General features: G+C 42.6%; 1 protein-coding gene across 1 annotated transcript in view; it reads left to right on the forward strand.

Annotated features, from left to right (window-relative positions):
- pcca (propionyl-CoA carboxylase subunit alpha) overlaps nucleotides 1-24,989 on the forward strand; it is a 458,281-nt gene that overhangs the window by 325,170 nt on the left and 108,122 nt on the right. The window contains exons 20-21 of the mRNA XM_073028749.1: nucleotides 12,484-12,582; nucleotides 23,871-23,924. Of these exons, the coding sequence (XP_072884850.1) occupies nucleotides 12,484-12,582; nucleotides 23,871-23,924 (153 nt within the window). The remainder of the gene's footprint in view (nucleotides 1-12,483; nucleotides 12,583-23,870; nucleotides 23,925-24,989) is intronic.

The following is a 24,989-nucleotide window of genomic DNA, read 5'->3' on the forward strand; positions in this document are numbered from 1 at the left end:
ATAGGTTAGGGACAGGATTTGCGTTATGCTGGTGTCAGGTTTAAGGCTGTGTTGCTTGGTTGATTGACTAGACTGAAGTTGAGAAAGCTAATGTTTGGGAGCTCTTTTAAGATGAGACTGGTTCACATGGATTTAATTAGCAGGTCATGTTGCCAACTGTCCATGCACAGCTACAGATTTCTCATTTCAATCACCCATAACCAGAAATTCTGCACTTCAAATATGTTTCTTCAAAGGAGCTTTTAGGGTTCAGGATTTTACTGGTGGTTTGATGTTTGACTCCTTTCTTTTACTGAGGAAACCCTTTTGTTTGTTCAACTGTTTTAACAGAGAAAACATCATTTCTGTTTGGTTCTTGAAAAGCCTTCTGTAATAACATCAGCCATTGGTTCCCTTTTGGTGGAACTGATCCCAAGATATTAAAAATGTTGAAGGAGCTGTACAATATAATTAATTACGCTCGTCACCATGAGTGGGTGTGCTTTTTGAATGTTGTACAGCCATTCCTAAAAACAATAATCAAGTAATTTGATCACCAGCTTATAGATCTTCAGTTGTGGTGACTTCATTTTTACCTGCTAGTATTCAACTCTGTCATCAAAATTCCAAAATTTGAAATCCATAATAAGTGAGGAAATATTCCCAAAGCAAGTCGCTGCTCTCTGGATACAAATGAATATAAAGCATCATCTCTGTGGAGAAGGAAAATGAAAGATTATCAGTATCAGTTTTATCATCACAGATATACATATAAAGTGCCTATAAAAAGTATTCACCCTCCACCCCCCGGAAGTTTTCATGTTTTATTGTTTTACAACATTGAATCACAGTGGAATTTTTTGACACTGGCCAACAGGAAAAGACTCTTTCATGTCAAAGTGAAAACAGATTTCTACAAAGCCATCTAAATATAAAACACAAATAATTGATTGCACAAGTATTCACCTCCTTCAATTCAGTATTTAGTAGATGCATCTTTGGCAGCAATTGCAGCCTTGAGTCTGCGTGGATAGGTCTCTATCAGCTTTGCACTTCTGGACACTGCATTTTTTTTTACCATTCTTAACAAAACTGCTCAAACTCTGTCAGATTGCATGGGGATCATGAGTGAACAGCCCTTTTCAAGTCCAGCCACAAATTCTCAGTTGGACTGAAGTCTGGACTCTGACTTGGCCACTCTAGGACATTAACTTTGTTGTTTTTAAACCATTCCTGTGTAGCTTTGGCTTTATACTTGGGGTCATTGCCTTGCTGGAAAACAGATCTTCTCCAAAGTTGCAGTTCTCTTGAAGATTGCATCAGATTACCTTCCTGGATTTCCCTGTATTTTGCTGCATTTACTTTACTGTCTACCTTCATAAGCCTTCCAACTCCTCCTGCAGTGAAGCATCTCCACAGCATGATGCAGCCACCACCATGCTTCACAGTAGCCATGGTGTATTTTTGATGATGTGCGGTGTTTGGATTACACCAAACATAGCGTTTAGACTGACAACCAAAAAGCTCAATTTTGGTTTCATCAGACCATAGACTTTCCAGCTGACTTTAGAGTCTCCCAGATGCCTTCTCTGGTCAAGGTTATATGTGAGTATTTTTCAACAGTGGCTTTCTCTTTGCCATTCTCCCGTAAAGCTGTGAGTGGTGAAGCAACCGGGCAACAGTTGTTGTATGTGCAGTCTCTCTCATGTCAGGCACTGAAGCTTGTAACTTCTCCAGAGTTGTCATCAGTCTCTTGGTAGCCTCTCTCACTAGTCCCCTTCTTGCATGGTCATTCAGTTTTTGAGGATGGACTGCTCCAGGCAGATTTACAACTGTGCTATATTCTTTCCATTTCTTGATGAATGACTTAACTGTATTCCAAGGGATATTCAGTGCCTTGGAAATTTTCTTGTATCTGTCTCCTGACTTGGAGCTTTTCAATAATCGTTTTGCGGAGTTGCTTGGATTGTACATTTGTCTTCATGGTGTAGTTTTTTGCCTGGATACTGACTCATCAGCAGTTGGACCTTCCAGATACAGGTGTATTTTTACTACAATCAATTGAAACACCTTGACTGCACACAGGTGATCCCCAATTAACTAATTACATGACTTCAAAAACCAATTGGCTGCACCGGTGATGATTTGGTGTGTCATGTTAAAGGGGGTGAATACTTACGCAATTAATTATTGTCTGTTTTATATTTGTAATTAGATCACTTTGTAGAGACTGTTTTCACTTTGACATGAAAGAGTCTTTTTCTGTTGATCAGTGTCAAAAAGAGCCAAATTAAATCCACTGTGATTCAATGTTTTAAAACAATAAAACATGAAAATTTCCGGAGGGTTGGGGACTCAACACTTTTTATAGGCACCATATATTGTGACATTTGTTGTTTTGCAGCAGCAGTACAGTGGAAGATGTAAAATTACTATGTTACAGAAACAAGTCACGCAATAGAGGAATAGCAAGGTAGTGTTCATGAATTTATGGACCATTCAGAAATCTGATGGTGGAGGGGAAGAATCTGTTCTTAAAACATTGAGTGTGGATCTTCAATTCCTGTCCCTCTGCCCTGATGGTAGTAAGGTGAGGAGGACATGTCCCGGATGGTCACCTTCTGTTGAAGGAGCCCTCACTGGTGGGGTGGCCTGTGATAGAGCTGGGTGAATCTACACCGCCTGGACACTCTTGTGATCCTACGCATCGAAGCCTTAATACCAGGTGAACTTTAGTCAGAATGCGCTCCACTTTACAAGAGTGTTTGTGACATGCTGAATCTCCTCCACTCTGATGAAATAAAGCTGCTGGCGTCCTTTGTGTGTTTGCATAATGTGTTGATTGGCCCAGGAGGGTGCTCTGGTTGCTAACTTCCGTCCAAGACTCAATGGGTAATACTCTCAATTCTGGTTCCTGAGCACAAAATGTTCTCAAATTCCCATGCTGCATTCTTGATGGAGTGCTGCACTCTTAGTGGTGACACCTCTCAGAAGAGAGGGTAATCTAAGGCTCCAAGTAACGCACATAAATGCTGGAGAAACTTTGCAGGCCAGGCAGTATCTATTGAAAAAAGTACAGTCGACGTTTCAGGCTGAGATCCTTTCAGCAGGAAAAAGGGGTGAGGTGTCAGAGTTAGAGGGTTGGGGGGGTGAGGTAAAGAGTTGTGAAGTTGATTGGTGAAAAAGATTCAGGGCTGGTGAAGGGGCAATCTAATAGAAGAGGACAGGAAGCCATGAAAGAAAGAAAAAGGGAGAGGAGCACCAGAGGGAGGCGCTGGATAGGCAAAGACATAAGGTGAGAGAGGAAAAAGGGGATGGTGAATGGAGAAGGAAGGAGTGCATTACCAGGAGTTCGAGAATGGTGTTTATGCCATCAGGTTGGAGGCTACCCAGACGGAATATAAGGTGTTGCTTCTCCAACCTGAGTGTGGCCTCATCATGACAGTAGAGGAGGCCATGGATATTTGGTCCAAAACATCGACTGTACTCTTTTCCGTAGATGCTCCCTGACCTGCTGAGTTTCTTCGGCATGTTGTGTGTATTGCTTGGATTTCCTCCATCTGCAGATTATCTCTTGTTTGTGAATCTAAGGTCCCATCAGTGTCTCTCATATGGATATAAAATATTCCACACTCTGTAATGCTGTCAATCTGCATTGATTGGGCTCCATTAACATGAATAACCTCCCAAGTTGCTTTATAGGAGTGTTGCAAGACAAAGTTTGGCCTCAGGTTGGGTCAAGAACTCAGCACAACTGTCTAAACCCTTGGTCAAGAAACTGATGTTCGCTGTATTAATGGAGGAGAAATGAGAGAGATGTTCAAATGAATTCTCTCTCTTGGTCTCAGCCAGAATTCAACCCTCAATTAAGATAATTTAGAACAAACGTTGACATTATCACATTCCTTGTATGGGATCATTCTGTGTGCATAATTGGTTGGCATGCTTCCTACATCAAAACAGTAGCTATGCTTCAAACAAAGATTGTTAAATCCCTTCTTCTATTCCTCACAGTGGCCTCTTACCTCTTCTCCCTTGCCTGTCACCTCCTGCGGGTCCCCTCTTCCTTCCCTTTCTCCTATGGTACACTCCTCTCCTATCAAATTCCTTCTTCTCCAGCCATTTACCCTCCCCACCCGCCTGGCTTCATCTATCATCTTCTTGCTATCCTCCTCCCCCTCCCCTCCACCCCATCTTTTTATCTCCCTTCCTTTCCAGTCCTGAAGTAGGGTCTCGGTTTGAAATGTTGAAATGCTGCCTGACCTGCTGAGTTCCTCCAGCATTTTGTGTGTGTTGTTAAATCTAGAGTGCTTTAAGAAATGCTAAGATCCTCCCAAACCACCTTTAGGGGGTGATAGTGGCACAGCAAGTGGAGCCATGTCCTCACAGCGCCAGGGCCGTGGGTTCAATCCCAACAGTTGGTGCTATTTAGAGTTTGTAGTTCTCCTTGTGAACAGGTGCTCTGATTTCCTTCCAGCTCCCATGCAAGCTGCTAGGGTAATTGCAGTTGTAAATGCTTTACTATGTAGGTGTGTGGTCGAATCTATGAGGAATTGATGCGAATGTGTGAACAATAAGATTAATTATTGGTGGTCAACATAGGCCATTGGACAGGACAGCCTAATACTTTGTTTTTGACTTGCCCCGTGCCCTCCGAGGCCAGGTATGTTCAAAGTTCAAAGCAAATTTATTATCAAAGTGCATGTATGTCACAACATACAACACTGAAGTTCATTTTCTTGTGGGCATACTCAGTAAATTTATAGAATAATAACCATAACAGAATCAATGAAAGACCTCACTAACTTGGGCGTTCAACCAGTGTGCAAATGACACAAGTTGTGCAAATACAAAAAGAAAGAAAGAATAATAATGAATAACTAAACAATAAATATTAAGAACCTGAAACGAAGAGTCGTTAGAAGTGAGTCCATTGGTTGTGGGAGTATTTCAATGATGGAGCAAGTGCAGTTGAGTGAAGTTGTCCCCTTTGGTTCAAGAGCCTGATGGTTGAGGGGTAATAGTGGGTCTTGAACCTTGTGGTGTGAGTCTTTCGGCTCCTGTATTTCCTTCCTGATGGCTGCAGCGAGAAGAGAGCATGGCCTGGGTGGTGGGGTCCCTGATGATGGATGCTGCTTTCCTGTGACAGTGTTTCATGTAGATGTGCTCGATGATGGGGAGAGCTTTTCCCTAGATGGACTGGACCACATCCATAACTTTCTGTTGGATTTTCCGTTCAAGGGCATTGGTGTTTCAGTACCAGGCTGTGATGGTCGCCGTGATCTCCATCTCAGAGGCCGACCTTAGTACGTCTTTAAAGAAGGTGACTTTTGCAAATAAACGTGGCCCAGTAGTGTACCTAATAGGGCTCTGAAAACATGTGCCAACCAACTGGTGGGGGTGTTCAAAGACATTTTCAATCTCTCATTGCTACAGTTGGAAGTTCTCACCGGCTTCAGAAGGGCAGCAATCATAGCAGTGCCCAACAAGAGCAGGGTAGCAGGGTGAGCTGCCTTAATGACTGTTGGCCAGTTCTACTCTTATCTATGGTGATAAAGTGCTTTGAGAGATTGGTTATGACCAGAATTTTTTGCAGTAGTTAAGATTCCAAGATGGCGGCGCGACGCAGCTTGCAGCAGCCACTCTGGAGCTAATTATTTGTTATTTGTGAAGTGGGGTGCCGTGCGCAATCATAATCGATTGAAAACAGATGTGGGATCATGGAGGAACATCGGGAAATCTCCAGGAAGACCTTCTTTGTTGCTGCTGCTGCTGAGAGGTCTGGGACTCTGCTGGGAAGAACAGGCCCCCAGTCCTCAGGGTCGCGTTGCCGATGGTCGTTGGTGGGGCCATCTTAATACGCTCGGCAGAGGATGGTGCTCAGAGAAGCTGTGCCGGCGGGGTTGGTCGTTGGCTCGGAGGTTCGACGGACTCGGAGTCCGCTGTGGTCAGGTCGCTTTCGGTGTGTGCTGCGTCTGCAAGGCTGGGTTCAACGGAGCTTTCGTTGTGTGCTGTGTCTGCAAGGCTGAGTCGGGCAGCGCCGTGGAAGTCCATAGCGGGGTTATTCCCTTCTGCCACTGGCGTGGGATGGCGAGTCTGTTGGGACCCTGGGGACTGGTGGAAACTGTGTGGTGACTTCTTTTGAACTTATAGTCCTTTAACATCTTTGGACTATTTTTACTGTGCCCATAGTCTTTTTTTTTTATCAATTATGCTATTGTTTGCACTGTTGTGACTATATGTTGTAACTATGTGGTTTTGTGCAGATCTTGTAGCTTTAGTTTTTGGTCTTGTTTTGTCTGGTGGATTTGGAGCTCCTTTCTGGGGAATGTGCTAAGGCGGTAGCGCAATATTAATACGCAGCAGCCTCTCCGGACTCTGGATTGGGATTGCCAAACATTATGTGGATTTTCTAGTGTAGTCTGTTTTGTCATATGCTTTTGTGATATCATTCTGGAGGAACGTTGTCTCATTTTAAAATTGCATTGCATTTGTGGTTTCTAAATGACAATAAACTGAATCTGAATCTGAATCAAGTCCGGCTTAAGCAAGAATCTGGATCCACTGCAATTTGCCTATTCACCACAATAGATCTACAGTGGATGCGATCTCATTGGCTCTTCACACGACCTTGGAGACCTGGACAATACTAATAATTACGTCAGGTTGCTGTTTATTGACTATAGCACAGCGTTTAACACAATCGTTCCTACAGTTCTGATCAAAGAGCTCCAAAACTTGGGCCTCTGAACCACTGCAACTGGATCCTTGAATTCCTCACCATGCAGATTGGAAGTAACATTTCTACCTTGCTGATAATTAACACTGGAGCACCACAAGGATAAGCACTTAGCCCACTGGTCTCCTCTCTCTTCACCCATGACTCACAGCTCAAATGCCATCTGTAAATTTGCTGCTGACACAACAATTTTTTCTAGCAGAATTTCAGATGGTGACGAGAAGGCGTACGGGAGCGAGGTATATCAGCTAGTTGAGTGGTGTCGCAGCAACAACCTCCCCAGCATCCAGGACATCTTCAAGAGCGATGCCTCAAAAAGGCAGCATCCATCATTAAGGTTCCCCATCACCCAGTACATGCCTTCTTCTCATTGATTCAGGACTAGGTTCTCTCCCGATTTCTGAATTGACATTGAACCCATGAACACTATGTCATTACTTTTTTTTCTCTCTTTTTGCACTACTTATTTAACTTTACATATTTACTGTAATTTACATTGTTATACGGCAGCAGTACTGTACATTGCAATATGTAATAACAACAAATTTAACAACATATGCTGGTGATATTAAACCTGATTCTGGTTTATTGAGTTGAACACAAGCTACAGTTTAGGACTTACACATTATTCCTTTGAGAAAATATCAATATTAATATTAATTAATCAATATAAGTGACCTGATATCAGTACATGTCTCATTTGGATTTCCCTGATCAATACCTGGCCACCAAATCCAAGACTTGCTCACCTCATTGTCACATCTATCGTCGTTCGTTCCTAGTTGCACACTGGATGAGCTACACGTTGCAAGTCCCACGTGTGCACTTGGTGTGTTGGTAGATTGTTTCATTAATTGTCACATGTCCGAGCTACAGTGAAAAATTTTCCTCGCATACTGTCTCTATAAGACATTTCATTACAATGGTGCATTCAAGTAGTACGAGGTAAAACAATTCAGAATGAAGTGTAACAGCTTCATTGCTGGTGGACAGGAAGGTGCAAGGCCATTATGTGGCAGAACCAGGTTTATTATCACCGGCGTGTGTCATGAAATTTGTTAACTTCGCAGCGGATCTATGCGATACATGGTAATATAGAAAGGAAAAATAAATAAGTATATCAGTATATTTATGTATATGGAAGAGATTGAAAACAGTTCAAAAACAGAAGTAATATATATTTTTTTAAAGGTGAAGTTGTGTTCATAGGTTCAGTTTCCATTTAGGGATCGGATAGCAGAGGGAAGAAGCTGTTCTGAATCGCCGAGTGTGGCTTCTGTATCTCCTTCCTGACAGTAACAATGAGAAGAGGGCATTGCTGGGTGATGGGGGTACTTAATAATGGATGTCGCCTTCCTGAGTCTCCCTCCGCTCCTTGAAGCTCCACAGAGACTAGTACCCATGATCGTGCTGACTAATTTACAACTTTCTGTAGCTTCTTTCGGTCCTGTGCAGTAGCCCCCTCCACACCCCCCCCCCCCAACGTACCAGACAGAGATGCAGCCTGTCAGAATGCTCTCCATGGTACATCTACAGAAGCTTTTGAGTGTCTTAGTTGATAAACCAAATCCTATTGAAGTACAGCCACTCTCTTGCCTTCTTTGTAGCTGTATCACTATGTTGGGACCAGGTTAGATCCTCTGAGATCTGACACCCAGGATCTTGAAATTGCTCACTCTCTCCATTTCTGATCCCTCTATGAGTGGTTCATGTTCCCTTGTCTTACCCTTTCTGAAGACTACAATCAGCTTTTTCGTCTTACTAACATTGAGTGCAAGCTCGTTGCTGTGACACCGTTCAACGAGCTGGTATATCTACCAACAATAATTGTATCATCAGCAAACTTATAGGTGGTATTTGAGCCATACCTAGTCTCTCAGTCATGTGTATATAGAGAGTAGAGCAGTGAGCTGAGCACACACCCCTGAGGTGCACTGGTGTCGTTCGTCAGTGAGGAGGAGATATTGTCACCAATCTGCAGAGATTGTGGTCTTCTGGTTAGGAAGCCGAGGATCCAATTGCATGAGGTAGATTGTGAGGTCAAGTCCATTTTATCATACCAGGAAACCATTCAATAGTCTTGTAACAGTGGGATATAAGCTGCCTTTGAGCCTGGTTGTAACGTGCTTCCAAACTTTTGTATCTTTTGTCTGATAGGAGGTGGCAAAAGAGAGAACGTCTGGGGTGTGTTTGATTATGTTGGCTTCTTTACTGAGGCAGAGAGAAGTGTAGGCAGGGTCCATGGAGGGGAAGCTGATTTCCAAGATACTGTTGAAGTGCTTTGTGATTTTCACATACCATTGGTTGGGTACACAATCAGGCGTGAGTGAGCCTTGAAGCTTCTTCAGAAAGTCTTTGCTTTCAGCTCACCATTCGTCCACAGCAGCTCTGCATCAGTCCTCGGTGCTGGCAGAAAACCACTGCTGCCATCTAGTGGTCCCTTCTGAAACACCTGCACCACTCAGCCACTGGCAGCAATGTCAGCTGAGACTCTGCCCTACACAGGGGAGGGCACAGTGAGGCGAGACACTGGGTGGGGCGTCTATGCTCTGATTTAGAAGAATTAAGCAGTGATCTCTTTGAAACGTACAAGACTGTGAGAGGGATTGGCAAGATGGAGGTTTAGAGACTGTGTGCAGTGTTTGAGAATGTCAAACGAGGAGTCATTATTCCACTAAAGAGCCTCTACTTCGAGCAAGAGTCTTCAGAGTTTGGCAACCCTCAAGCTGAAGTTGTGAGTAAACATCCATCTGCAGAAGCTTCCCGCTGCCTTTATCTCACAACCCTGAATATATTCCCTGGTTGATGAAATTAACAAAGCCTTCGGAAAAGTTGCAACCTCTCCAGACTGGGTAATGTGCCACTCCCTTTAGCACATTCATTTTAATGTTCTTTTTACTTAGAGGTACAACATGGCAACAGACCCTTCTGTCCCACTGAGCCTGGGCTACCCATGTGACCAATGAATCTACTAAACTCTATGTCTTCGGAGTGTGGGAGGAAACCTATGTGGTCACAGGGAGAACGTACAAACTCCTCACGGACAGTGGTGGGAATTGAACCTGGGTCACTTTCCATGGTGATCCATTTTAGACTATGACTTCCCAACCTGTTCATGGAGGGAGCACCTATACATCCCCAAAGATTGTATGCAGGCCATTGGGACCAGTAGTCCATCCAATAGTTACCTTGGAGATTTCAGTTATGAGGGGAGACTGGATAAGGTGGATTTCTTTTCTCCGGGGCAGAGGAGGCTGAGGGAAACCTGATTTGCTTTATACAGTTTAGTTAGAGATGAATATGGTAGGTAACAGAGAGCATTTCCCTGTGGGAGAAACATCCAAAACTGGAGGACAGCAGTTTAGGGTAATGAGAAAGAGGCATAAAGAGGATCTGAAGAAGAATGTTTTCACCCAGTGCATTGTTGGTATCTGGAGTGTTGGAGACAGGCAACGTCTAGCATTGAAGTTATAATCCAGGCAAGCACTTAGATCACCAAGGTCTCGTGGGTACAGGCTGAGTGTTGGGAGGAGGAGATCGTGGCCTGCATGGATTTGGTGGCCTGAAGAGCCTGTTTCTGCACTGTGTGACTCTGTGAGATGTAGTCCTTAGGGTAAAGTGATGATGAAGCTGCCAGACTGTCATTAAAAACTCAACTGGCTTGTGGAAGGGAGTGTGCAAAAGGCAACACCCAAGTCCTGAGAATAATTGAATATTTATTTAAATTGAAACAAGTGTGGGTGGAGGAAGCTAGAATGAATGCAAGACTCCCTCATGCAAGAAACCGTTAGTTCAAATATTGATGCCCTGGAGGTCTCCCGGTACTATTAAAATACCTATTACTCCTCCAGGACTGCCAGCAACCCAGGAAGTACAACTACAATAACGTCAGGGAATAGTTAGTAACTAATATTAATTATCAGAGGCAGTGTTTTAATCCCACATTAGCATAGAATCAAATAGTTTCCACTGCACCAGGTGAGATGAAATAGTTGCATTTGGATCTTCTTGTGCACAGTGATGGTGGTTTCCTACTTTCAGAAAGAGGTCATTCACTGGGAGAAGCACAGTAGAAGGGCAGATTCTTCTCTTTGTGGTTTTTATTTCATCTTGGATGCTGAGCGTTGCAGTTTTCCAGTCTAACAGAACACCATAAGACAGAGGAGCAGAATTAGGGTATTCAGCCCTCATCATCCCTGGGAGAACAGCTGGCATGCTTTACTGTCTTGATGGATCTGTGTATGTAAGTTGTGCCTCTTACTGTTGACAAAGACGTGGGTAAGCCAGCTCTGCTTTGTGGTCAGTGAGATGATAGGGAAAATTCAGACTCCTGGTGCCTCTGAGGTTTCCCACATCTGCCGAAAACCTGGCTACCTGCTGGCCATAAACTCGTTCGGATTAGATTTGAAATATTCCTACAGCACCCATTGTGGCCGATTGCATGGGAAATTGTGAGGCGTTAGAAATCGGCAACATCTTGTGGAAGTTGGCTGCAGTGGAGAGGGGGAGAGAGGGAGTGCCAACGGTCTCATGAGTGAAGGAAAGCAAAGGTTTGTTCTCCTTGCTAGTGTCTGATAGTATAATCTCAGCAACTTTCAAAATATACCCCATTCAACCATCCTCTTTCCAAGTATAGAGTTGTAAAATTTAACATTTTAAATGCCAGGTGTGTGTAGTAAATAAAATATTTATTGTCCTTGATATTGCAGTTATTACTGTATAGCATGAGGCCACTCAGTCCATCAGTTCTATGCTAGCTGAGGATCCTCATCAGCCCCATTTTTCTCTCTCCTTATTTCCCTGTGCCCCTGCAGCTTATCCTCTCTCTCAGACACACACCCCTCAACTTCCTTTTGATACCTTTGCAATTTACCTACACTAAGGGGTCATTTACAGTAACCAGTTAACCTAACAGCTCATTTTTGGGGTGTGGGAGGAAAGCAGAGCACCCAGGGAAAACCCTTGTGGTCACGGGGAAACTCCACACGGACAGCATCCATGTCCCTGTTGCCCCCTCCATTCCACCATCATTAAAACAAGTTTTCCATAGAGAGTCTTCAAGTTAGAAAATATTTTATAAAAATTCAGTCACATTTGAATAGTAACACATCCTGAATAAGTGTCTCGACCTGAGAAAACTTCTGTTTATTCATTTCCATAGATGCTGCCTGACTTGCTGAGTTCCTCCAGCATTTTGTGTGTGTGTAGCTTTGGATTTCCAGAATCTGCAGACCTTCTCGTGTTAATATTTGAATCATATTATGTTTGTGAAGACTTCACATTGTGTTCAGGGGAGAAGATTTTAGAGAGAAAATTTCTGCATGAAGTGAAAATGTTAATTATGTTGTAATTATTAATTCAGTGAAGAAATGTGCCTGCAGTCCTTGGGGGACTGAATTATTATACGCAAGCCCTAACGTGCAGGTTGAAGTATGTCACAGGAATTTACATTCAACACTCGTTAAATTGCAGTAAATGTAATGTTTCAGCATAGGTGTAAAACTGGAATGCTTATTTGTTACTTACTTTAAATTGCTTGAAACCTTCGTAACCAGAGGCAGCTGTTCCAAGGTCCATTGCTGATCTCTAGGGATAATTCCAGGACTATGTTGTTGGGCCCTGTCTTTTACGGCAGAAGCAATAAACATGACAGGCTGTTGGGTTACCATCTGTTTAAAATGGCTACTGCTTTGTTCACAGTTGCGGACTTGGGAATCTGTTTACTGTCTGTCTTCACTGTAACAGTCTTATTTGTGTCACAACAGGTGGAGGTTGATGGAAAGACATTAAGTGTGACCAGTGAATGGAACCTAGCGTCACCCTTGTTGCCTGTCGCCATTGACGGAACCCCAAGGACCATTCAGGTATATTTATTTAATCACTATTCAGTTAACTGACTTGTTTGTTTTAACAAAAAGTACATTTCAGCCACTGTTGGTATTCGCTGCTCAGGATTTGATTGTGAGGTAGTTGATGGATGTGTGTTGTGCAGAATATAGTCAGATTTAATCATGGGCCAATAATTTTTAATCTTGTCTTAATATATCAGTAAAGTATATTTTAATATTTAGAAATAAGTGCAGTTATTGTGGTGATAAATTGTCCTCCCCAAGATTTATTCCTTGACAAACACACCAAAAACAGATTAACTGTCCGTCATCTCATTTGTGAAGGTACCCTACAATCATATTGGCTGCTTTCTAACAGTGATTGCACTTCGGAAATACTTCATTGGCAGGGTTGGATCACAGAAGTGAGCCCCTTAGCTCAACTCATTCATGCTGACCAAAATGTCTATCTGTGCTTGTCCCATTTGTCTGCGCTTAGTTCATATCACGCTGTTTCTATCCATTTGCCTGTCCAAATGTGTTTTTAACATTGTTAATGTGTGAACCATCCTCTAAATGAAAATCTCCCCCTCAGGTACGTTTTAAATCTTTCCCTTTCACGTTAAACCTATGTCCTCTAGTTTTAGACTTCCCTATCTGCAGGGGAAAAAAAAGAACTGTGACCATCCACTTTTTGCCTCTTGTGATTTTATGTACAATATAATCCTAATTATCCTGAGGTTGCTAAAGGCACAATGAAGACTTTCTTCTTGCCAATATAGGCAGAGCCACAGACATGTAGTTAGGATAGGTACAAACCATTTCAAAACTACAATTGTATTCCTCCCTGCAAGAAGTTTCTGCTAAAATGTTTGGTTTGTGTCAAAAATATGTAAAACACCTCAAGATTCACTTGCTTTTTTTTGAGCAATGTATGGTTGATATATGATTCATGTGTTGGAAAATTGACAAGGGCATTCACCACTCAGGCAATGCAAGAGAGAAATGATCCTTTAACTTGGAGTTTGCTAATACTTGGTTTCTTAACATAGCATGAAATGCAGCACCATACTGTTGTTCCACTGATGTGGTTTTAAAAATATGTCGTGCAATAAAGGGTCTCTGTGGCTTCACTGACATCAGGACTTTGCATGTAGCCATACGTTATTAAAGCCTCCGATTAAACACGCATTTTTTGTCTTAATGGAAAATGATCTCAATAATTTGGTGAAATAATTAATTATGTCAAGACTTTAAGAAAGTGAATTCTGAAAATAGTTACAATTAGCCTGTTTATTGGTCAGAGCCAAGTGTGGAAAATTCAGAAGAAAGTTCCCGTTTAATTATAGTCATCCATGATGTCATAGTCTAGGAAGGTAAGCTGCACTTTTGCCTTGGATTATCTTGTTGCATATTAGCTGCTTTAAGGGAGAATAGTAAATAAATAACCTTGGGAAGGAATGCAGGCAAACACTGGCACTCTTGATAGTAGCCTTTCTGGAATTAGCTAGCAGTCTTTTAGAACCACTCCTTTGATGTTCCAGGGAACTGTTATGATTTCCATCCGCAGGAGAGGGGATCTTAGCAAGTTCTAAAACAGCAAGGAATTCAGCTGATATCATTGACTGTTGTTCTTTGAGCTGCTTTTGTAGTCTTCGTCTGGGGAATAGGTAGGATGGGATGTATCTGTATAGAAGAGTGTGGAATGCACCAACGCTCTATATCACTAGCATCAGATTGCTCTTTGAATTTCTTTCGGGACTTGGACATACATTTCGCATGATCCAAGTCAAAGCCATGCACTTGTGTGTCAACACCTTGGATGTTACCTAAAGGTGTGTTCTTCAGTTATGAAACTGCAAGGGAGGTAGAAAGCTATATTTTGCCTTCCCTTGACAAAAAAAGAGAGAGGCAAGGTTGTCCAAGATATCCATTGCTTTCCTCAGTAATACAATCATATACAATAGGTAGTATTTCAGTACTGGGTGAGGTATTTTCAAAGATGTTACTAACAGCGATGTAAATGGGAATGCACGTCACTCTCAGTTCACTTCAGATAAGATATTGAGATTTGGACATGGATAATGCATTTTGACCTTGCATTGTTCAAGAGAGAATTTTGAACTGTCAGCCAAAAATGCAAGATGCTGGAAAAATACTATGGAGTGATTCCCTGAGCAAGCTGTCCTAATCAGCCTATAGTGGGTGAGGCAGCATCTGTGCAGGGAAATGGGCTGTCAACATTTCTGATTGTGGTTCTTCATCTGGACTGAAAGAGGAGATAGCTTACTGGCTTTGCCTGTAAATTACGTCATTGGTGGAACTACTGCTGCTAAGTTAACAAATTTCACATCACATGCCGGTGATAATAAACCTGATTCTGATCTGTAACTTGATTCTATCTATCTGTCTTCATAATACTAACTTTAATAGTCTTTCCAAACAAAAATCTGGCAATCTCAAGTTGTGTTTTTTATTGGGGGGGGGGTTCTTAATCACCACATTCCACTGCCCTGTGTGAAGAGGATCTTCCTGACACCTCTGAATAAATGGACTTGAATATTAAGGCTATGCTAGCGTATTTCTAACCCTACACCTACTGGAGTCGCAGTCTATCCCAGCAAATCCTTTCATTCTTTGAAGGCAAAACATCTGTTCTCCATGATTCAGAAACTTATTGTGCAACAGTAGATCTTCTTCCCATGTTCATCTTCCTCCCCCTTCTAGATCCATCCAGCTACCCATAGGTGCTCTCACACCTTCTCCCATATGGTTCTGGTTCCATTTGCCCTTCCCCTCTCTCCTAATTGTTTTCCTTATCATCTTCCTTACTTGTCAGATTCCTCCTCTCTTTGCATTCCAGCTTATCACTCTCCCAGCTGTCTCTACCTTCACCCTCCTCCATGACAACTTGGCTCCATCTGCCTTTTTTTTTGTCTGCCTCCATCAATCACCCATCTGCCTCTGTTTCCCAACTTCATTCCCTCCCATACCTGGGTCTTCCTGCCCATCATCCTCCAACCCTCCTCGGTCCACCAATCACCTACTGGCCTCTGTCTCATCCCTCCCCCTCTCTTTATATCAGCTGTCTTCATTCTCCACTCTCAGTCCTGATGCAGGGACTTGCCCTAAAACGTTGACAGTTCTTTTCAACACCCCAAAGATGTTGCCCAATCCAGTGATTTCCTCTAGCAACACAATAAGAACAGAAAAAAAGAAAATGCTATTTGCTAGCATTTGAAGTCTCTTGGCTAATCCATGGCTATTACTGTAGCATCTGTCTGAAGGAACCATTGTTCGTGAGTGATGTAAATGCTCTCGTGTAGCTCAGCTTGTTTTTCATTGTCTTACAGCCGATTGATTCATAAGCTGCTCTCTATGCTGATCAAAGAACCAGCCAGAAATCCATCTTCCCATAACAAATATGAGATATAATCGATTTTTGATACTCAGATACTAGAGGAGTCTCGTTGGAAATACTTGTAATAGAAAATGGTTCAGCTGGTCAGGCTGCATCTCTCATTTCACCACCCGTACTGTTACCTCCTCCCAATACCCCTGTCTGCCACTGTGCCCTCTCTTCTACACTTAACCCACCTTGCATATCCTCTCATCTTGACCTTTTAAAATCTTATCCTTCCTCCTCCCTTACTCAGCCTCCCTTCCCCCCACCTTGCCGTTACTGTGCAGGGAATTGCTGAGAACACCAGGAGAGGCTTGAGTACAGCTTTGCGGTGTTTTTGTTGAAGGAGAGATACCTTTGTGTTGGAGGGAGTCAAGAGAAGGTTGATGATGGAGTTAACTCTGGCTTGTGGTAATTGACCTGTAAGAAAACATTGCAAAGGTTGGGTGTAAACTGGTTGGAATTTTGACAGAGCATCTGTCAAAATATGAGATTTCTAAGGAAGTTCACAGGGATGGTCCTGAAAAAGGAAATCAGGATCTATCCTACTCCTGCCTCCAAATAGAGACATGAGACTGTGTATGCAGTTGGCCCTCCTTATCCTCGCAGATACCAAAAATCACTGATGCTCAAGTCCTTTATTCAACCTGTCTCAATAGGGTGGACCTTAGGACCCAGCGGAACCCCAGTTAACCTGTCTCAGTGCGGTGAACATTAGCACCCGGCGGCGGAGCTCTGAATCTGCAATGTTTTTGTTCACGGAAATGATCACGATTGAAAATAAAGTGGAAATAATAAAGTGATCGGAAAGAGGTGAAACACCATCGGTCATTGGAAAAGTGTTAGGCTAAAAACGGTCAACAATCGGAACAATTTTAAAGGATAAAGTGAGAAAGGCTCTGCCCCGATGAAAGCTACAATTATTACTAAGCAACGCAGTGGTTTAATTATTGGGTTTTGGGGTTTTGAGTTTTTGATCCTCCACATCAATCCGCCACGGATGGAGTGTGCACTCGGGAGCGGTCTATCACTGGCTCGAACTTGGGAACGGTTCCCGAGCCCGGCACTGAAACATACGTTATTAAGTGTTTTATATGCATAGAAAGGTAACATATAATCTATATACTAAGACAAACATTTGACTAACTGACGTTTAATAATACCAGATGTACCTGTTCCAACTTAATTAGTAAGAGAACTTCCGATCTTTTTTGATCCTGATCCACGAATAACCCACACACATCCTCCCATATACTTTAAATCATCTCTAGATTACTTATAATACCTAACACAATGTAAATGCTATGTAAAATAGTTGTTGTACTTCATTGTTTAGGGAATAATGACAAGATAAAAAAGTCTGTACGTGCTTGAACAACAAGTGCTGGAAGAGCACTTCTGGGTTTTCGCGATTCGCAGTTGGTTGAATTCGTGCATGCGGAACTTGCGGATAAGGAGGGCCGACTGTACTGCAAATCTGGAGGGTCCAGATGAATGGTCTCAACCCAAAATATCAACTGCCCATTCCCTTCCACAGATGCTGCCTGCTGAGTTCCTCCAGAACTTTGTGCGTTGCTCCTGCTTCCTTTAATTTGATTTTCTTAATGTCTATCCTTTCCCTTGTCCTTAATTACTTCACCCCTTCAGAATGCCTCACTCCCTTAAACCCTCTTCTTTCCCCATGCTTTTTTACCACCTCCTTCCTCTCCCTCTTCCCTCATCTGTCTCCCCCTTTGCCCAAGGTTACTTTTAGTAATCTGAACAAAGTTTCTTGTATCAGAATCAGCTTTACCATTTCTTGTGAGTGTCGTTTTGCAGCAGCATTACAATGCAATACTTAAAAATACTATAAAGAAACAAAATAAATTTAATAAGTAGTGCATAAGAGACCAAAAATAGTAAGGTGGCATTCATGGGTAGGTTCATTGTCCTTTCAGAAATCCAATGACGGAGGGGGTAGAAGCTTTTCCGAAAGCATTGAGTGCAATCATTTTTGTCCCCAATCACGTTGCAGCCATTGATCGCAGCCACTGTTTGAACATGAATGATCTTGCCCAACGCACGCTGAGGATGACACATGGTCCTCTACCAGCGGGCTTGAGTAGTTCATTGGTTTAAGCTTTCATAATCACAGTGACGAATGTAACAGGCCACTTAACTGCGGCTTTAAAAATAAATGTAATTGTTTGGCTGAGCAAGTGAGTTTTGAATTCTTTGTATCAAAGGCAGTGGTTTTACTAAAGAATCCTTATAACCAAAGCAACATAGAGGCTGAGGTGGAAATGGAAGAGATCATGTTATGTATAATTATCTCATTTATAATGAATTTTCCCAAACAGCCTGCAATTTAATTTGGCCCACAGTTGATACTTTCTTCACCTGGAACATACAGAAGTGTCATGTGGCTCTGCTATGTGAATGGCACCTTTGTTTAGTGTTTGTTTAATCCCTTCCTATCCCTGCTCATCCTTGACCAGCGCTGTCCATACAGTGGAGCTAGTAACTATCCTGCTGATTGTACCCTTGCTGCATTTTGTTGAATAGGTCATTGATACCCAAGTAAGTGGAACTAATTTTTGAGGGCCAAAGCACAAAGCAAAATGTGTGCAGTGTCACATGAAACCCTCTTCATTCAAAGCGAACCCTAAAGTAACCTGGTTGGCAGTGAATTGGAATGGGGACAGTTCAGGTTTATATGCTGAAATAATGAATTTATTTAATCCCATTCACTCTGCAAGAACCAAAGATCTCAAGCTGTGGGTTAGTATTTGTGTGTTCTTTTTCTTTCAAGACTTTTAACTGTGCAAAGTGAAGTCTAATTTTTAGCAAGCTCCCCTGGCAGGTTTCTGTTCTTTCCTTTCTATTGTGCTGTAGTTCCAACACTTGATTTTCTCCCTGCCCAGGGTTTCTTGCGCAGGACTTCCTCAGGGAAGCCTCGGGATGTCACTGATCTCGTTTGTCTTTATCCAGGGACAAACTAAGGTTGATTTTCCACCCAATATTTCCCCTTCTGTCCCTTCTTTGACATGGACAGGATCTATGGTGCTCATCTGACAAAGCAGTTGTCATAAGTGGAAATGCATCACTGCATGTACTAATGTTTCCCAGTCCCCTCCGCCTTCAGTAAGGTTAAAACAAAATATATGAAGAAGCCAGTGTAAACATGCAGTGCATAGAGGTCTTTGTGAATAACTCATTCCGATTCTTCTTCATCTCTTCTTCTACAACTCTCTCTGCATCGCACATGTGCACAAACATATGCACAAGCGTATGAACGTGCAGACACCCCCACCCCCGTGTGAAGACAAAAAACAGAAGATGCTGAAAAAAGTCAGCAGGTCAGGCAGCATGTGGAAACAGTCCATGTTCTATGTCTGTGATCCTTTGTGAAATACGTGTTTTGTTTGTGGGTTTGTGCATACAGTGTGTATATGTAACAGTACCTATATGCAAAGGTACTGTTTTTCAGTTCCTTTCCCGGACAGCCTGGCTCAGCTTTGGGTTCTGCTCACGAGTCCTGGACTCTCCCTTCAAAACCGAGAAACTTCTTTACTCTTATCGTTTACTCCTGAGCACTGCAAACAAATTATGCTTTAACAGAAAAGGCTGCAGATGCTGGAAATCTGGAGCAAAACACAAAGTGCTGAAGGAACCCAGATTGTCAGGCAGCATCTATGGAGGGAAAAGGACATTCACCCAGTCCTGATGAAGGATCCTGAACTGAAGTGTCAGTTGTCTATTTCCGCCCTCGGTTGCTGCCCTACCTGCTGTGTTCATCTCACCGTTTGAGTGTTGTTCCTGCTTTAAATTTCTATGATCAGGAGAAGGGGCATGGACCCAAAGGGAAGGCTGTTCCTGATTTAAGCCAATTGTTTAATGAAATCATGTGGAATAGTTTGGGAAGAGGCAGAGATTTGTCACAGTTGGATTGGGGAAGAACGGAAAGACTTGAATTTCTGCGGTTCCGTTTGGAGGTAAGATCACTGTTTAAGTGTGAGAAATGCAGCAGCAATTTGCACACAGCAAATAGTTGTGGTGGTTGTCTGTCAAGTCTGAAGATGATAGAAAACCTGTGTGGAAGAGTTTTTAAAGAGGAAGAGCTGTTGTGCCAGGGCAATTCCACTGTCTTGACCTCAGAAGTCCAAGTCCAGTGGTACGAACAAGCATCACAAACTGGGGTTTTCCTTGGTTGCAGTTGATGACTATGACGTCTTTTGTGCCTTGTCATGCCCTTCGCTCTCTACAGACCATTGCAGTACCACTCTCCTGGCCATTGGATCTCACTGCCCAGTCTGCCTGAGGTGACTTCGCATTCTGGGGCTGGCATATCCCTAAATCACTGGGATATGAGGCCACCGGCTACCTCACCTGGTTTGACCTACCTGTGTGGCCAGGGTCGCATGTAAGCATTCACTTGGAGCTACAGGCGAGAGCTGAGTATCTGGTGGGGACCAAAGCTGATTGAGCTGCCCCAGAATGGATACAACAAGCACTTTCAGCAGAGGGGCTACCCCTCCCTGGACCCACAAATAGTGATGTGTTGGCAGCAGGTGAACTGCTCATGTTTTGGTGATACAAATCCTGGCCGGGACACTGGGAGAGCTCCGCAATTTCTTGCAGTCTTTTGTATCCCAAGACAGCCAGGGCCCCGATTTAATGTCTCATTTGGAAAAGCACATCTGACAGTGCAGCATTCCCTCAGCAGGACACTTACTTGGTTATAAATGCAGCCTAGCTCAGTCAATAAGCTGCGTACGAAGAACACCTGAGCATCACTGATAAAGCTCCTTTTTTCCTGTTCTTATTGAGTTTTGTCATGTAAGAATTCAGAACTAAACTCTTAGCGACATCACAGTGATAAAACATGGGATCGCTTTCCTGCACTGTGTTAATTAAGTAAGTATTCACAAAGAATTACTGTGAATAGAATTCCAGTTCTTTAGAGGAGCCCTTTTAAATGGTCTTTAAAAATGAGTGCAAAACAAAATAATGAGTGTGAAAATATTTTGACTGCTGCTCTGCTCAGTGACTATACTGTGTTAATTTGCATTGGAGTAGTGTACACTGAACATGCTGGCAGTTATTCTGTTCCTTGCTTCTGATCGTTATCTTACTTTGTGGAAAATAATAGCAACTGCAGCCACTCACTTTAAGTTGAATAACCTGCATTTCATGAATTAAAGCAGATCTCAATGCTTAAAGTACTTGTTTTAACATTTGTGCAATTTTGAAAAAAAATGCTATATTACTTTAATTTTTTAATGCTTTTACGAACATCTAGTGTAACGCATGAATCCAGAAGTGGCAGAATGTACAGTTCATTAAAGTTGAGTATCTTATTGCAAGAACTTAGAACAACCACTCAGGCTTATCATCCAGCTATCAACTGCCTTGTAGTTCGGGGGTGGCAGAAGTTACAACCATTAAACCCATGTAATCACTTGCAAAAAATCAGAAAGACTGCTGATGCTGTAAATCTGAAATCAAAACAGGTAATGGCTGTAATACTCATCAGGTTGGTCAGCAAATTCAAGGAGAGAAATGGAGTTAATGTTTCATGTCAATGAGAATTGAGAAAGCGAGCCTGTTTTAAGTTGCAAAGAGGGCAAGGGACAGAAAGGAATGTCTGTGATCGCGTGGAGAACAGGAGCTTTCTGGTAGATCACGGACCTTTCTGAAGGAGTGCATCTAAGGTGAGATGAATGAGGACAATTAGAGAAATCGTTACCGTTTGAACTGAGGCAACATCTGACACACAGTGATACCTTGGAGGTGGCTGGGACTCATCCGAGAAACTTTGGTGTCAGTTAGGAACAGCAAGAGGCCATTTGGCCCATCAGACCTTTTTACAGTATTAAATTGTCGATGTGGGTCTATCTGAATTTTCTGTTGGCTCTGGAGAGCAGGAATCTTTGGAGAGAAGCGAGTTACAGATTCCCAACACCTTGTGTGTGAGGAGGAGCTTCCTGACGTCAGCTGTGAGCAACCAGGCAGCACCTTGTAAGGATCTGACCCCTTGTCCAGGCTCGTCCCTCGAGGAAATAGTTTCTCTGTGTTATCGACTCCTTTGTGTTTCAGTTGTACAAGTCATTGGTGTGCCACCCTTGAGGAACTGTACACACTTTAGTCAGCCTGTTATAGGAAAGAAGCGAACCAAATGGAATGAGTACAGTGACTTATAGTGATAGGTTGGCCAAGCTAGGTCTTTATTTCATGAAACACAGGGGAATGTGAGACGATCTTAGAGATGTGTTTAAAATTATGAGAGGCATAGATCAGGTGGAGCTTAACCATCTTCTTCCCAGGGTAGGGGAGTCCAAAACTTAGGGGGCTGAAATTTAGAGCGACAGGGGAAAGACTTAAAAAGAGACCTGAGGGACGATTTTTTCACACAGGAAATGAGCTGCCGGAGGAAGTTGTTGAGGCAGGTAAAATTTAAGAAGCATGTGGATAGGGACACAGAGGGGACTGGCTGGAGGGATATGAGCTGAATTGGAAGGACAATACATTGGCATACCTCATTGGATCATATCCCTGCTGTATTGTTCTATAACTGATTCTTCCGTTATCGTGTGTTGGATGTGGAGGAAGCCAGAGCACCTGGAGGAAACTCAGCTAGTCACAGAAAGAACGCGTAGATAGCACCAAGGTCGGGATTGAGCCCAGGTGTTTGGGATCTGTGAGCCACTGTGCAGTTTATAAGTCCCTAACTTTTGGACATGAAATGCTAATGCTGTTTCCTTGTACATAGCCTAAGTACTCTCAGTGGCCACTTTATTAGGTACACTTGCTCATTAATGCAAATATCTAATCAGTCAATCATGTGACAGCAACTCAGTGCATAAAAGCATGCACGCATACTCAAGAGGTTCAGTTGGTGTTCAGACCAAGCATCAGAGTGGGGAAGGAATGTGATCTAAGTGACTTTGATCATGGAATGATTGTTGATGCCCGACTGGGTGGTTTGAAAACTCCTTGTTGATGAGAGAGGTCAGAGGAGAATGGCCAGACTGATTCAAGCTGATAGGAAGGCGACAATAACGTAAATAACCACCTGTTAAAACATTGGTGCACAGAAGAGCATCGCCGAATGTTCAATGCGCCAAACCTTGAAGTGGATGGGCTACAACAGCAGAAGACCACATGAATGTATGCTATCAACATCAAATCCCAAAACATTGACAATTTCTCTCCTCCTGCAGATGCTGTTTGACCTGCTGAGTTCCTCCAGCACTTTGTCATGTTGTCTATGCCATTTGTCACTGGCCGGCGGTGAAGTGCAACGAGTCAGGTTGCCATCATTAGAATTCAGGTTGAGCTCATTTGAGTGGAAAAGTTTAAAGGAAGATTCCACAGTCATGGTCAACATCAAGAAGGCTTTCAATTCAGTGGAAATCACTCCAGAAGCAGACTGGTCAATGGCCAGAGGCTCACAGACAGGATTGGCTTCCATTGTGCTGAATGATTCTTGCCAGTATTTAGAATTAATTGACTGTTTATTGGTTGAAGTACTTTCTGTCACTGTGTACAACATATTATTCCTTTTGCAAGTGCCATTTTATAGTGTTCTGGGTTCTTTGCAGCCTGCATGTTCCTCTCTGATGTTGTTGAATCTGTTTACTGGTGAAATATTTTCTCTCAAATTTGTTATTTATTCTGTAGGAACCAGTCTGTACTGGATTTCTTTTATTATCGTTGATGTTCATCTTTTAAGAAGTAATGAATATTTTTTGAGTACGTGCTTTAGGATATGTCTCAGTATAACTATTACTACGTGTTGTGACAAGAATAGAGTTCAGTCTCATATAAACAGATTATTTTTGCCGAGCTCAAAGGATTATTGGATAATTGGTTTGCTGAACAGTAATTGATTTCAGCCCTCTGGGAATTTGCATATTGTAATAAACTGTTTTCTTTACAGTGCCTCTACCGAGATGCAGCTGGAAATATGAAGATTCAATACCTTGGGACAGTGGTAAGCAGTAGTTCAGCTATATTTTGTTATTAATTTTTGAAAGATTTGAGTATGATTGGTGAGACTAGCCTAATTTATTCACTATTTCCCCCTTGAGAGGATGGTTGTGAACTGCAGCAGTTCTTCAGGCAGAGGTGCTTCCATAACGCTGTTGGGCATTTTCAATAATATTACAAGCAATGAAGGACAGCTGGTAACCTGTACTCTACATGCTACCTCCAATGATAGTCTTCAGGAAGGTGTCAATAAGGCTGCTCATGTATGCATAAAGCAGCAACTATAAGTGTGAGGAATACCAAAATAAGAGTGTAATCCTGAGGCTTTATAAGACTGGTCAGATTACATTTAGAGTATTGTGAGCAGTTTTAGGCCTCGTGTCTAAGGAAGAATGCGCTGGCCTTGAAGGTACAGAGGTGGCTTACGAGAATTATCCTGGAGATGAAAGGGTTAATATATAAGGAGAGTTTGATTGGTCTTGGCCTGTACTCACTGGATTTAGAAAGATGAGAGAGGATCTCATGAAACTTGCTAAATATTGTGCCTGCATAGAGTGAACATGGGGAGGAAGTTTCCAGTAGTGGGAGAGTCCAGGACCAGAAGGCACAGCCTCAGAATAGAAGGAAGTCTCTTTAGAACAGAGATGAAGAGAAATCTATTGAGCCAGAGGGTGGTGAACTGTGGAATTCATTGGCACAGATAGCCATGGAAGCCAAGTCACTGGGTTTTTTAAAGCAGAGGCTCATAAGTTCTTGATTAGTAAAGATTATGGGGAGAAGGCAGAAGAATGGGGTTGAGCAGGGTAATAAATCAACCATGATGATATAGAGTAGCCGATTTGAAGAACTGAATGGCCTAATTCTGCTCCTATGGCTTCTGGTCTTAGAGGAAGTTGTCCTGTGAGGATGATGAGAGATTGAACAGGATAAGTCTCTGCTAAGTTTAAGTAACAGACTGGTTAACTAATTAACATCTATGAGATTCCACAAGTAGATGAATACCACAAGTATAGGGAGGCTGTTTCATGCCCTCTGGGGAGTCGGGGCGCAATCTCAGAAAAAGGAGTCA

This window comes from Hemitrygon akajei, chromosome 2 (assembly GCF_048418815.1).
Source record: "Hemitrygon akajei chromosome 2, sHemAka1.3, whole genome shotgun sequence".
In the NCBI taxonomy this organism is placed as follows: domain Eukaryota; kingdom Metazoa; phylum Chordata; class Chondrichthyes; order Myliobatiformes; family Dasyatidae; genus Hemitrygon; species Hemitrygon akajei.